The sequence below is a fragment of the Marmota flaviventris genome, chromosome 3 (genome assembly GCF_047511675.1).
Source record: "Marmota flaviventris isolate mMarFla1 chromosome 3, mMarFla1.hap1, whole genome shotgun sequence".
NCBI classification, from domain to species: Eukaryota; Metazoa; Chordata; class Mammalia; order Rodentia; family Sciuridae; genus Marmota; species Marmota flaviventris.
Window position 1 is genome coordinate 19,766,898 of NC_092500.1, and position 14,424 is coordinate 19,781,321.

General features: G+C 36.5%; 1 protein-coding gene across 1 annotated transcript; it reads left to right on the plus strand.

The window, feature by feature from the left end:
- Positions 1 to 261: 261 nt before the first annotated feature.
- On the plus strand, positions 262 to 9,718 carry Arl1 (ARF like GTPase 1). Its single transcript, XM_027946907.2, has 6 exons — positions 262 to 464; positions 2,151 to 2,288; positions 4,557 to 4,638; positions 5,632 to 5,743; positions 8,599 to 8,777; positions 9,359 to 9,718. The coding sequence occupies exons 1-6, from the start codon at positions 461 to 463 to the stop codon at positions 9,387 to 9,389; spliced, it is 546 nt and encodes a 181-aa protein (XP_027802708.1). The 5' UTR covers positions 262 to 460; the 3' UTR covers positions 9,390 to 9,718.
- Positions 9,719 to 14,424: the final 4,706 nt, after the last annotated feature.

Genomic DNA, 14,424 nt, shown 5'->3' on the forward strand with positions numbered 1-14,424 from the left:
TCCTGTGCGGCCGCTTCTTTGAGTCCTCTACTCGCTTTATGAGTTGGCTGATTCGTCAATTTTTCGTGTCAGAGTTTAACATGAAAATTCGTATTCCATTATTTCGGAAGCCATTTCTACTCAGGAAATCGGGATCTGGAGCGACTTCATGTTCTTGCATTCTTTAAGATCCTGGCGTCCACAGTCCTCACCCTCGGCGATCCGGGACCTTGCGTCGAAAGCGCCGACGCGGATGCTCAGGCCGCCATTCCCAGCGCGCAGTCGCGGCGGCCCGGGCCCCCACCCCCGCCGGGAGTCCGACGTGGAAGTTGCTGGCTGACCTGGCTTGAGAGGAGACCGCCTTGGAGCCGCGGCTGAAGGCTAAAGCTAGCGGAGGTGGCGGCGCCGAGGCTGGAATAGCAGTCGTTGCCGAGTCGAGGCCTTCCTCCGAGGACCGGCGAGGGCCGACTGGCGGGTCATCATGGGTGAGCAGTTGGAGGAGTCTGGGCGCGCTCCAGGGGCTGCGGCTCAGGGCTGGGGGCGGGAGGGGGAAAGGGGCCGCCGTGCGAAGCCCAGAGTGGCCAGCTTCTCCCGGGCGGTCGTGTGGGACTCAGCTTGGCTCTTCACCTGCGGGCGGACCCCGCTCCGCGCTTCTCCGCTGCCCTGGCTGCTTCTCCTTCGTACCTGCGGCGTCGGGGGCGGCCGGGCGGCGAGTCCTTTTCGGTGACCCCGACTTTTCCCTCAGCCTCCTATACCCACGTCGGCTCGCCGGGCGCAGTTGGGCTTGCGAAGCGCAGCGACGTGTCAGTTGCGGGTTTACTGACAACGTTGAAACGGGCTCCGTCCCCGCAGTGCAAGCCGAATTCTCTCCCCTGCCCAGTCGGGACTGCGTCACTTGGAGGAGTCCGATGGGAGTGTTGCTTTAAAAACAAACAAACAAACAAACAAAAACATTTATTTTATTTATTTATTTTTATGTGGTGTTGAGGATCGAACCCAGTGCCTCATCCGTGCCTCTGAGCCACAAGCCCAGCCCGGGAGTGTCGCCTTATAGCCACCCTGGCATCTGTGTGATTGTCTGCTGTCGCTTTTCGTGTAAAATTAAGTCGGGTAAATTGAAAGTGGGGAGGGTGTTACTAGTCCAGTGAATGAAAACTTGAATTCCAGTTCTAGGGACTGTTCATTCTGCCCGCTAGAGCCCAAATGGAGGTGTGCATTCGTGAACTTGTTTACCACTTTCCAAATGAAGATGCTTGTCCTTTGGTTTATATCCCTCGTCTGTTTTCCGGGAGTAAACTTCCTGCTCCAGAGCCTCACAGCCCCTAACCTGTCTTGTGTAACCCTTCAGTTTTGTTCTTCCGCATCTTTCCTACCTGTAAATGGCAGAGAGGACTTTGTCAAGTCACACCCAGATTCTTTTGACTTTTCCAAGATTCTCTATGTAGCCCGTGGTGTGTTCGATTTTCCAAACTTGGCAACTCTTAATTTTCCCATCTCCTTTCCGTATAGCAAAGTGTGGCAACCCTTTTGTTGTCAACTATTATTATTACTAACTTAAAAAAAATTTTCTCTAGTGGCTTTCAGAAATAGTTCTTGTGATTTCTGGTTTGTGTGTCAGTTTCTTTTTTTAAGCATCTTTTATGCCTTTATTTTATTTATTTACTTTTTATTTTTATGTGGTGCTGAGGATAGAACCCAGTGCCTCACACGTCCTGGCAAGTGTTCCACCACTGAGCCACAACCCTAGCCCTGTGTGTCAGTTTCTTCTGCCTGTTATATTGTTAATTGGAGAAGTCTCAGTGATTAAAGATCATTGTGATTTTGCTGCTGCTTTTCATGTGTGAAAAACCACTGCCCTTCTGACTTGGTTTTTAGGGGTAGTAAGGAAACCATGTCAAGGTATCTGTATTCTGAACCCCATGTCAGCAGTGACTATATTTCTAATTATTTAGTATATCTTTTGCCTGCCTGACACAATATTTAGGACTACTAATATATCACTAATTACTTGTGTGATGTTGAATAATCCATTTCATTAGAAGCAAAAATATCTACCAGGAAAATATATTATTATTTAATTTGATATGTAGCTTTCAAAGGACAAGATTAAATGTATTGTGCATCTGGTTTACACAATATTGAATATGATTTTGCTTTTATTATCTTTTTAGGTGGCTTTTTCTCAAGTATTTTTTCCAGTCTCTTTGGAACCCGGGAAATGAGGATTTTAATTTTGGGATTAGATGGTGCAGGAAAAACCACAATTCTGTACAGATTACAAGTTGGAGAAGTTGTTACTACTATTCCTAGTAAGTGTTGGTATAATAAACTAATTGTAGGAGCTTTCTGGTTTATATCTAACTTTCTGAATAAATGATTTGTAAAATAAATTGATAAGGTTTGTAAACTTCTAATATGAATATAATAACACTTTTTTCTTTCTCTCTCTTTTTTTTTTTTTTCCGTTACTAAGGATTGGACCCAGCAGTGATTTCCCACTAAGCTACATCCCCAGCCTTATTTTTATTTTTTGTTTTGAGACAGGATCTACCTAAGTTACTTAGGGCCTGCTGGGTTGTTGAAGTTGGCTTTGAACATGTGATCCTCCTGTCTCAGCATCCGGAGTCACTGGGATGATAGGTGTACTCTACTGCACCTGGTCCGATAGTTAAACTGAGAGGCAATTTGATATAATTTAAGGCCCCCTGTAAGGGTGCAAAGCAAGTTTGCTGTTTAGAGCTAAAGTTGATTTAAGTCACTAAATCTTACTGAGGGCCAGTATCTTTACTGATAAAACGAAAAATAATAAATATCTACTGGCCTTGGCGGGGGGGAAATAAATGAAGTGTACAAAAATACTTTAAAAATACTTTGTAGGGGTTGAGGCTATAACTCAGTTGTAGTAGAGCATTGGCCCTGGGTTCAGTCACAGCACTAAGAGGCAGGAGAAACAGAACAAAAATTCTTTGTAAATGTGTGTAAAGAATTATATGGATGTTAAGTGATATTATCATATGCAAAGGGCCTTTTTTTTTTTTTTTTTTTTTTGCCTGAATTTGTATTTTAACTAGTTAGTTTGTCTTTAGTAATTCTATTGGTTCCTTTTTGTTGTGGTGGTGGTACTTAGGTCTGAACCTAGTGACTTGGGCATGCTGTGCAAGTTCTGTACCTCTGAACTACATCCCCAGCCTTTATTTATTTTATTTTGAGGCAGTGCCTTACTAAGTTGCTAGGCAAGTGTTAAGTAGCTGGCATTGCACTTGGCAGGGTTCTATTGATTACTCTTAAAGATCTGAGTTGTAGAGACTGAGTGTCAAAATACACTGGTACTTAAAAATAACAAAAGAAACATTTGTTGCTGTCTTAGACAAATATCCAGGAACAATCCTGTTTAACTATATATGAATACTGTTATTTATACTTTTTCATTTGTTGATCTGAATTTACTTAAGATTAATACATTTACACTAAATTGAAGAGTTCAGAGTTTGCTCAAGATTATTTAAATTATTGCCTGTATAGTTATTGTTACTGAGGTTCTAGATATTAAAAGAAAAGTCTAGCTTTTATGAAAAGAACTTTTTGAACTCTGTAGCATCTCTTATTTTCTTTTTGCTACATTCAGTACATTTCAGTTCCCTTGGTTCTTCTTAAAATTTCTGATCTCTACTGTGACAACTCTTGGTGGCCCATGCAGTGCACAGTGGATCCCATTTCAGTGAGAGCTCTTTATACTACATTCTTGTCCTTTGCACATAAATAGTGCTCTTAATCATGGTGAATGAGGGTAATCACTGTGTAATTGCATAATTCTAAGGAGGACATCATGAACTTGGCTTTTTAGTTTTCCACATAGGTTTCTTATACTATAGTTTTAATCATCCAGTTACAACAGTTGTTTTTTGCTTTGATATTTTTAATCTTGTAAAATGTAAGTACTCTTTGTATATATCAGTCCTAAGTTTTTTCAGCATCCTTTTCACTCCTTAGATTCCTTTCAGTGACAGTGGTAGTACCTTGCCTTAGCTGTGTGGTGCCCCTTCAACCATTCAGCTATGACTTATTTTGAGACATGTTCTCATTAAGTTGCTTAGGTCCTCACTAAGTTGTTTAGGTCCTCACTTGCAATCCTTCTGCCTTAGTCTGCCAAATTGCTGGGATTTCAGGCATGTGCTTACTGCATCTGGTCCATTCTTGGTTTTGATCCCTATTTATTTACTACCTACCAACAAAAATTCCAGTTTTTGTAAATATAACTACATTCTAACTACAACTTTCTGAACACTTTTATTTGCTAGTACTGAGGGAATTTAATATAATAGGATTTCCATTGATCTGGGAATTAGATATTTCAGATCATTCTTATGTAATCTGAAGGTAGTGCTAATCTTGTTAATTAGTGAGTTTGTGTGTGTGTATGTGTGTATCATAGAATATTATCTTAAATGAAATAATAATGTCCCAGCTGATAATGTGATTGAACAGTTACTGTTAATTGCTAAAACTCAATTGGATTGGATACTTGAAAGTAGAATGTATTAGTCTACACATACTTACCGATTTGATTTCTCTTCCAGCTATTGGATTTAATGTAGAGACGGTGACATACAAAAACCTTAAATTCCAAGTTTGGGATTTAGGAGGACAGACAAGTATCAGGTATAGTTTAAATACCAGGTTATTTTGTAGTATTTAACTTTTTTTTTTTTTTGGTTAACTGTTAACAGCAATAAACCAAAGCATATCTTCTATTGTAAACTGGATGGGAGTTACTTAAGTTTAAAATATGGTAAAATTTGAAACTGCCTATTCCCTCAGAGCATTCATTGAATTAAAATCTAAAGATAACCACTTCAGATCTGATTTTTTTCAGATATCACTTAAATGAAAATCTGTTCATGAAAATCTCAAGACCTAATTACTAAAGTAGTTTTTTAACTATCCCTCCATTTAGCTCTCATCAGCCCCTTCCTTTGTGTGACAGAGAATTCATAAAAATACCCCGTAGACATACCATGTAGAGGTAATATAAACATAGATGTCTCAGGAAATTCAGGACTTGTATGAATATTTGGTAACTTAATGGTAGCTTCCTATGTTGCCATTGTAAGAGATTAGAAATACAGTCCCTATACATCTGCCTTCCTTTAACTGTTTCATTTCTTAAGTCACTTTTGAGGTTATTTCTGATTTTAGCCATTTCTACTTCTTGGTGTCTACAGTGATTAATTTAATGACTTGGATAAAACCATATTAAAATAAGAACATTCCTTTTGAAGGATTCCTAGTTAAAGAGTATAAGCTACATTGGCCAGATTTTTGTACAACTTTTCTATCAGAAAATTTGATGATTTTATAGATGATAAGAATCTGTCTCAGCCTAAAAAATTTGAATTATTTTTAAATTCCTTGGTCCTTTGATTGAAGATTTACCACCATTCTTTCAACTTCATGAAATCCTGGGGACATGAGAGATAACTGTCAGAAATAGTGAAATCATTACAGCATTGTTTCTCACATGAGTGGGGCAGGATTGGCATGCAGTCTTCCCCACCCACTCATTATTGCCCTGAGTCCTAGCAAGTAAATTGGTATGTCAGTTTCTTCTTTCAAGTAATAATTATATATTCTCCCCCTTTGAATTTTCTTTAGGCCATACTGGAGATGTTATTATTCAAACACCGATGCAGTCATTTATGTAGTAGACAGTTGTGACCGAGACCGAATTGGCATTTCTAAATCAGAGTTAGTTGCCATGTTGGAGGTAAGTAAACTAATACTTTAAGATGAAGGGAAATCATTTACGTTTGCTTGCTACTTCCAGAGTATATTATCACATGTAGGAATAATTAAAAAGAATGCAGTGACTTTTTCCTTCCATGTTTCAATGTTTTCTCTTATTCACAATACTTCCTGTTCCAGAAATACAGTTGGAAATGGAGGAAAAAAGAAATCTAACCCTAACCCTGAAACTTCCTATAAGGTAGATTCTTTGATTTCCAGAAGTTCAGAGGTCTCTTAAGGCAACTATTAAAACTATCTTAAGTCACTCCTATGATGTATCCCACCATCACTTTTTCTTTCTTCCTTTTTTTTTTTTTTTGTGGTTTTAGGGATCAGACTTAGGGTCTTATGCATGCAAGGCAAGCCCTCTACCACTGAGCTAAACTCTAGCCCCTATGATGTGACATTTAAAAAATGTCTTATTTTTAGCTGTTTTAGAAGCAGATATAATTTAAAAACTAAGTAAAGAAACAATAAATGGAATAAAGAATAAAGTAGGGTAAATAGTGAGAAAATAACTGAAACTCCTCTGTGTGGGGGAGAGACTTGTCAAAAACGTGTATTTCTAGGTTGCTGGCTGTACTGGGGATTGAACCTGAGGACTTTACCACTGAGCTACATCCCCAGCATTTTTTATTTTTATTTAGAGACAGAGTCTAAGTTGCTGAAGCTGACTTCACACTTGTCATCCTCCTGCCTCAGCCTCCTGAATAGCTGGGATCATAAGCATGTACCTTTCTACTGGGTCACATTGATCTTTGTTTTTTGAGCATACTAAGTTGTATACTTGGGCCTTTTATACCTGTGAGCCTTCTGCTTAGAATTCTCTCCCCCCAAATTTTTACATTGCTACCTTCTGGCCCTTTTTTTTTCTGACACACTCTTCCTGAAAGAGTAGTCTCAGTTACTTTCTAAACCCTTACCCTACTGTATTCCTTATACCACTTACTGTTTCTCTATTTAGATATTTGTTGTTATTGTGTTTTTTGCAATACTGGGGGTTAGTCCCAGGGGTACCCTACTACTGAGCTATATCCCTAGTCCTTTTTATTTATTTTGAGATGGTCTTACTAGGTTGCTGAGGCTGGCCTTGAACTTTGAATATTCCTGCCTCAGCCTCCTGAGTCACTGGAATTACAGGATGTGCCAGTGCACCAGGCTCTTAGTTTTTAAATGTATTTGTTTATTTATGTATGTTTCCCCCTCAAAATATAAGTTCCTTGACTTTATCTTGATGTGTGGAAGAACTCAGTACATTTTATTCATTGAGCTTAAGATGATATATTGGCTGACATTCAGAGGATGCATTAAGTAATTTTTAAAAATTAAAATAGCAAGATATACTATGACTAATTTAATAATGAAATTGCATTTTCTCTAGAAGATCAGATAGTTAAATTTCCTTTTCACACCAAAAATGTTTCTGATTTACCCAGTCACTGAATGCTTAAATATAAGTTCTCGACCACTTGATACCTAAGGAAAACCATTCTCAGAAGAGAGGACACTAGATTCCTGATTTCTTGGACTACTGACTTTGTAATGGTTTCCAAATTATAAATTTCAAACTTAGTAGTTTTAAACTTATGCTTAATTTTTTACATTATAGCATCATATTTATTATAAGATCTTCGTAGATAAATTCAAATATAAGGAACTATTTGTCTTGTATATAATGGAGTTTTAAAGTAACAGCCATAAGCTGTTAATTAGATTTAATTGTATAAACACAAAGAACTGCCCCCCCCCCCAAAAAAAAAAACAGATATACCAAATGTAATTAAGAGTAAAAACGGGAAATTAGAACTTAGAACTTACTAAACACCAGTGACTTAAGAATTACTTTTTATTTTTTGTACTGGGTATTGAATCAGGGACGCTTAACCACTGAGCCACATCTCCAGCCCTTTCCATAAAATATTTAGACGCAGGGTTGTTTAGAGTCTTGCTAAGTTATTGAGGCTAGCTTTGAACTAGATTCAAAGATTCTGCCTCAGTCTCCTGAGCCACTGGGATTACAGCCACTGCACCTGGCTAGAATTACTGTTCTTAATCATATCTAGACCTTTTGCGAATTAGTAGAAAAATGAGAAAAAGGCAGTATACAGAAGAGAAACACATTGCTAATAACATTTGTATTTCTAATGGCCTAATAACAAACATTCAGTTAGAACTATGTTTGGAAAAATAATTTTCTGGTATACTAAGGTTACATTGAAAATTTAGATTTGTTGGTGGAGTAAAAATTGTTACCACCTTTCTAGAAAGCCATTTTATATATATATATATAATTTTTTTTTCACTTTATCAAATCCTCAACATAAAGTTTTAGAGAACTGTTAAGAGAACAGATTCAAAGATTTCTGTACAAACACCTTGTTACCTTGATTTTTCTAATTGTCAAGTGAAAGAATATAGAGTCCAGTGCTATAAAATTGTTACATGATTTATGGTACATGTACCCATAGTGTAAGGTATATTTAGTCACTAATTTATTTTTTGAAAAATTTTTATGGTTTGGAGAAAGATTCATAATGTTTATTTTTTTAAAGCAGGGTATAGAATTATATGTAATCTTAAATGTGAAAATGTATTTAAACTAAGTAAACTAAATATCTATAGAACCACAGTACTGGTAGAAAATATTCCAAATGTTAACAATGGTGATTGGGAGGTAGGATTATGGATGAAGCATCTTTGTATTTTTCTGTACTTTGAAATAATTTATAATAAACATTATATGTACTTTTAAAGTAATGTAGTTTTGGTATTTTTTCCATAAACTCAAGGGAGCAAATTGATTAGAGGAAATTAAATATCTTCCATTTTATTTAGGAAGAAGAGCTGAGAAAAGCCATTTTAGTGGTGTTTGCAAATAAACAAGACATGGAGCAGGCTATGACTCCCTCAGAGATGGCAAACTCACTTGGATTACCTGCCTTGAAGGACCGAAAATGGCAGATATTCAAAACATCAGCAACCAAAGGCACTGGCCTTGATGAGGCAATGGAATGGCAAGTATTGTATTTCTAGAAGCCATCTCAGAGGTTCATCACACAGGTTCTCCCAGCCTTTTCTCTCACTGGTCTTCATGTACATCTGCTTTTATTTCAGCGATATCTACCTGGTTATAGTTATTTAAATAAATCCAGCTCTCTGCCATTCTCAAAAATTTTTCCTATTTATCTCCATTCCCATACCTTTCCACATGTTGCTAGGTGACCTTGTTAGAAATCAGTGACATACTACTTGTTACACTGACTTGTAATTGTTTGATTTGTTCATTTGTTCATTGGATAATCAGCTCCTTGAGGAATGAGACTAGTTTTCACCTCTGAATCATCCACGTGTAGCCTGACAGTAGTAGACGCCTGGAAAATAGAAGTTTGGTCTTTTTTGATTATTTGTGCAAATCACAAAGTCAAAGCTTATAATAACCATCATGGAAATTGAGTCCATAACTTCCTCCTAATTTGTGTTAGCATTCATCATTTTATGTGCTTTGGAATCTGCCTCCATTATAAAATTTATATTATAAATGTGCATGCTTTATACCTGAAAATTAATTTCATGGAACTTCATTTTCTCTTTACAGGTTAGTTGAAACATTAAAAAGCAGACAGTAATTCAATCACTTCAGCTCCTCTGAAATGAAGGCTACATCACATTCTCTTTGGAAACAGGCAGGTGTGCTTCATATCACTAAATGTTGAAACCACACGATTGTTGGCATATTACAGAACTGACTACAAAGTTCATAATAAACACAAAAAATGGAAGTATTTGGTTAGAGGGGTAACTTGATGAATCATCTGGGTATTCTATGTAATGTAAAAACATTCTTTCCTTGCTTTCTTGTGTTAAGGTATATATTCTATTTGTATGGAATTCTTATTCAAATACAGTTCTATTAAAGAATGTACTCTTCTTGGGGGGAAGCCCGCCTATTTTTGAATTAGTGGTTGCATCTTGTTTGTGTCACTAACACATATATTAACTCAAGATTTTTTTCTTCCTTAAAATGAATTGAGTCTTTCCAAAGATTAGACTCCATAGAGTAGGCTAGAAGCACAGTATGTATAATTTTTATTTGCTTAGCTGACCACTTATATTAAACTGTTTCACTTAAAAGTTTTTGATTATAGGCATGAATATTTTGTTGACTAACTTCATTGACTATCTATAATTGTAACTTTATAGTACTTTATTAAGAGCTTTATAATACTGATCTAATCGGTTTATAAGGAAACCCTGTGAGGTAGATGGGACAGACTGTAATGTAACTTCATGAATGTGTACCTACAGTGCTGATACATTGGCTTGCCCGAGGCCACATACTAGTGAGGAGGAATAGGGCTCAAAGAAGTTTTTCTGGGTCAGAAGTTTGTTTCATAAATTGTGCTATATATTCCTAAAAATTGAACATTGACAACACAGATAACCTAACTCTTAAGATTATGATAATTAGTTGCAGAACATTTAAAATAATGTCATAACTTTGTCTATACTTGTAAAACTGATCAGTGACAGTAAAAACAATCATAAATGGGCATATTTGATGGAATTTATAGCACAATAAAGAAAAAAATTCACATTAAAGGAAATTTTAAAAATTTATTTTAAAGCAGCATTATAAAAGATGTCTTTAGTATCTTTCATTATCTATCTACCTGTAAATGGAGTGTAAGTTGGTTAAAAGTAAAAATCTTATTGGTTCTAAAGGAAGAAATTACACAGTCTTGGTTTTACAAATTAGGTTTACTGCTGAGCTGTGGGTGTTTTAAAAAGCCTGTTCAAAGCAACTTTTCAAACTACTCAGTCCATAACAGGATAAACTAGTGTGATCAGTGGTAGATATAGCTCTTTCATAGCAATTATTAAAATTTGGGGAGAGTTTTTTTCACTCAAGTTAGACAACCAGCATTTTAAAAATTAGTGCTGGTATAAAGAACTGAAACTGGGTGGCACATGCCTGTAATTCCAGCTACTCAGGAGGTTGAGTTAAGAGGATGTCAAGTTTGAGGCCAGCCTGGTCAACTTATCAAGATCCTGTCTCAAATAAAAGGGCTGGGGGACATAGCCCAGGGGTAGAGTACTGTGTAGCATGCACAAAGCCCTGGGTTTTATCTCCAGAACTGTCAAAACAAAAACTATATGCCATTGTGCCCCCAAGTCTCATAAATACTAGTGGTTCATTTCATGGTTCTCATCCTCTTTCCTCTGGTTTCTTTCCCTCAAATTTATAGGCATTCTCTCTTTTCACCTACAGGATTCTATTTTTTTTTTTTTCCTTTCCTCTGGTCTCTTTTGAATTCCTTTTTGGAGACTATTTTCCTCCAGGCACAAGTGTTTCTAATGTAACTATTAACTCACTTTGATGGACAAGACTTGTCTTTTTCATATTTATATCCCTCCTATCCAGTATGATACCTGGCACTTTATGGCCCATCAGAATCTAACCATAGTTGAAATGGTGGGATACAAATCTAGGAGAATTGCACTTCTGCAGATCAGACTTGGGTTCTCTTCTGGTCAATGGCACATGATTATGATTACTTATAAACCTGAGGTTCTAGGCTTATACTCAAGGGCCTAAGTACTCCCCAGCAGTTCAGGAACAGTGTGAAAAATAATAGGAGAGGGGAATAAGGGCCTGCCAAATTGAATTCTGAGGCATGAGTACTGTCCCAGTACCTGGATGATTCTGATTCTTCTGGTTTATAATAAAGAATAGGATGAGATAAAAGAGGGCACACTAATAGGGATTAAGATCCTTGTATAACATGGAATAACTGCATAGATAATGCTACTAGTGTTCAAATATTGATATTTCAAAAATAAATCCAAATACTGTTTTTTGTGAGATGCCTGGTCATGGCAAAAGCATCACACTTGAAGTCAGAACAGCTCTAGGTCCAAATGGCTACCCTTCAGTTTTATTTCTGTAAAATGAGACTTGGACAGAAGATACCAAAAGTTCCTTCATCTCTACCATTATATTTTATATTTCTGGTTGGTAGTTGTGCTGTGTTGTGATCTCACTAAAGAAAATGAGAAATCAAGTAGTGGAATTACTTCTGTTATCTTAAATACCTGACATGCACTTTAAACTGGAAATATAAGTTCTGTGAGAGCAGGGACCATATCTAATTTACTGTTAGTATTCTTTGCATCTAGTGTGGTGCATCTGGCATATAGTAGCACTCAATAAATATTTATTTAAAAAAGATGCGTTCAATATCTGTGATACATGTGTTCTTTTTGATGTTTATTATTTTTATTTATTTTGATGCCGAAGACTGAACACAGGGGTAATTAACAACTCAGCCACATTCCCAGCCCTTTTTAAAATCTTTTATTTAGAGATGGTCTCACTGAGTTGCTTGGGGCCTAAGTTACTGAGGCTGGCTTTAAACTTGTGATCCTCCTGCCTCAGCCTCCTAAACTGCTGGGATTATAGGCATGCACCACCACACCCAGCTAGTATTTTGATTTTTGAGTTTTAAAATTTTTATGAAAGCAAATACAAGGACTTTAAGTCAAACAGAAATAATTAATTAGATCTGACTTCCAAGATGTCCAGTGCTTATCATTTTGAAACATTGCAAACCCTTTAGAAGGTGAGAACACCTGTTTGAAACACACACTTCACCAAAACATAGATGAGTGAATGTTCAAACAGTTGATTCTTAGGCCACATATTGTATTATAATTCCATAATTATAAAGTACAAAGCGCTGGACTTGAAGTTGTAATCATGATTCTACCACCTGTCATGTTTGATTTTAGGAATCCCTCAGGGGTACTCTACTCTGAGAATTAAAATATATGCCAAGTGCCTGGCACACAGGATAAATTCTTCTTTCCCTTTGTCTTTAGATACATGGGGCACTAAAGAATTTGTTTTCATATCAAATGAATAGCAAGGCCAAAGATGTCATGTGGTTCAACAACAATTAGTTTGGCTTCCGCTAAGTGTGGCTGGCTTTTTAGTTGTAAATATTAAACCTTAAAACAATTACTAGGTTTCAAAGAAACCACTTAATTCTTTTGTTATTAGTTTAATAGTTTTGGCCACATACTGAAATATTTTTATTATAAAATTTAATATTTTTATAATTATTAATAATAAAATAATGTAGTTGCAAGTGTACTCATCTTCAGGTTTGTAATGAAATGTATGAAAACTTAACCTAACACCAAATATAAGACAGAACATTTTAAGCCCCCTGCCACCATACATCATGTGCTTCAAATCCTGTGTTTTCTCATAAGTACCCTATGCTGAAATTTTTGAAATCATTCCCATTTTTTTCTACACACACACACACACACACACACACACACATTGTCCAGACCTGCAAGTTTTCCTGAGTTTATTAGATATTCAACTCTATTTTTCTATGCTTACCCCCAATTGAACACTTTCTAAAATTCATCTATACTGATAAAATTAACTGGTTTTTAGTTTTTTTAAATTTCCTTTCTCTTGTGGAGGTACAGTTGAATTGTTTCTCGGTCATATCTTCTTCAGATCCATGGCTCTAAGTCTGTCTTAGGTGTTGAACTGCTGCTGCTAGATTGGGAGTGTACTCTTCAGGTTTGTAAGATAGTGCTAAATTATTTTCCAAAATGGCTTATGAATTCCAGATGCTCCACTGTCCTTGTCACTTGATGTTGTCAGCCTTGTCAGCCTGAAGAATTCAAAAATAGAATGTCATTCTTGTGCATTTTCTGGCTAGGTGTGGTGGTACATGCCTATAATCCCACCAACTCAGTCTGAGGCAGGAGGATTGTAGGTTTGTGGCCAGCCTCAGCAATTACAGTGAGAACCGGTCTTAAAAGAAATGACAAGGGCTGGGGTAGCTCAGTGGTAGAGCACCCTTGAATTCAATCCCTAGTTCCCTAGTTTAAAAAAAAAAGACACCCTCCCTCCACAAGTCCTGATATTAATCCTTGAACTTCTGGTGTGGAGATAAGGATTCTAGGGACACATATTAACAAGGGGTGGTACTTGGACATCTCAAGGCATCAACTATTAACTAACATATATTTAAATATTGAAGAACCGATACAGTCATATCAACTAATTGTCAAAGGATTATCTTTGATTCATAGGTATCATTGTCTAGTGTGGACACTACTAATCTTTTGGCAGTAGAATATGGTATATGCCATATTCTACCTTGTTTTTTTTTCATTTTCTTAATTTTTAATGAAGTAATAAGACTTACCATACATTTCTTCTATAGATGGCACTTCATGTCTTTTTGGTTTCTGTTGGGTAAGACCTTTATCATCCTTTTCTAAGAGCATCATGGCTATCGTGACTTTCAAATAAATTTTAGAATCAGATTAATTAGATTAACATGAAGAACTCTTGGGTTTTTGATCCAGTGTGCATTTAATCAGTGGGACTGACTTGGAAAAAACTAGCATTTTATAATAGAGCTTCCTATCCATGAACATGGCTATATTTCTCTACTTGTGCAGATCTTTCTTAATGCCTTTTGATAAAGCTTTATATATTCTCCATAAATATTTTGTTTCATTTATTCCTGCTACATTTTTTTTCTTGCTATTTAAACTTTTTATTAAAAGAAAACAACTCTTTTAAACTATCATGTAGTATCACATGCTTTTAGACAATGAAGATAACAG

Bases quoted from the DNA above. Each gene is read 5' to 3' on its own strand.
- Arl1 (XM_027946907.2), top strand. The intron at 5,744-8,598 runs GTAAGTAAACTA...CATTTTATTTAG, and splicing joins AGTTAGTTGCCATGTTGGAG to GAAGAAGAGCTGAGAAAAGC. The intron at 8,778-9,358 runs GCAAGTATTGTA...TTCTCTTTACAG, and splicing joins CTTGATGAGGCAATGGAATG to GTTAGTTGAAACATTAAAAA.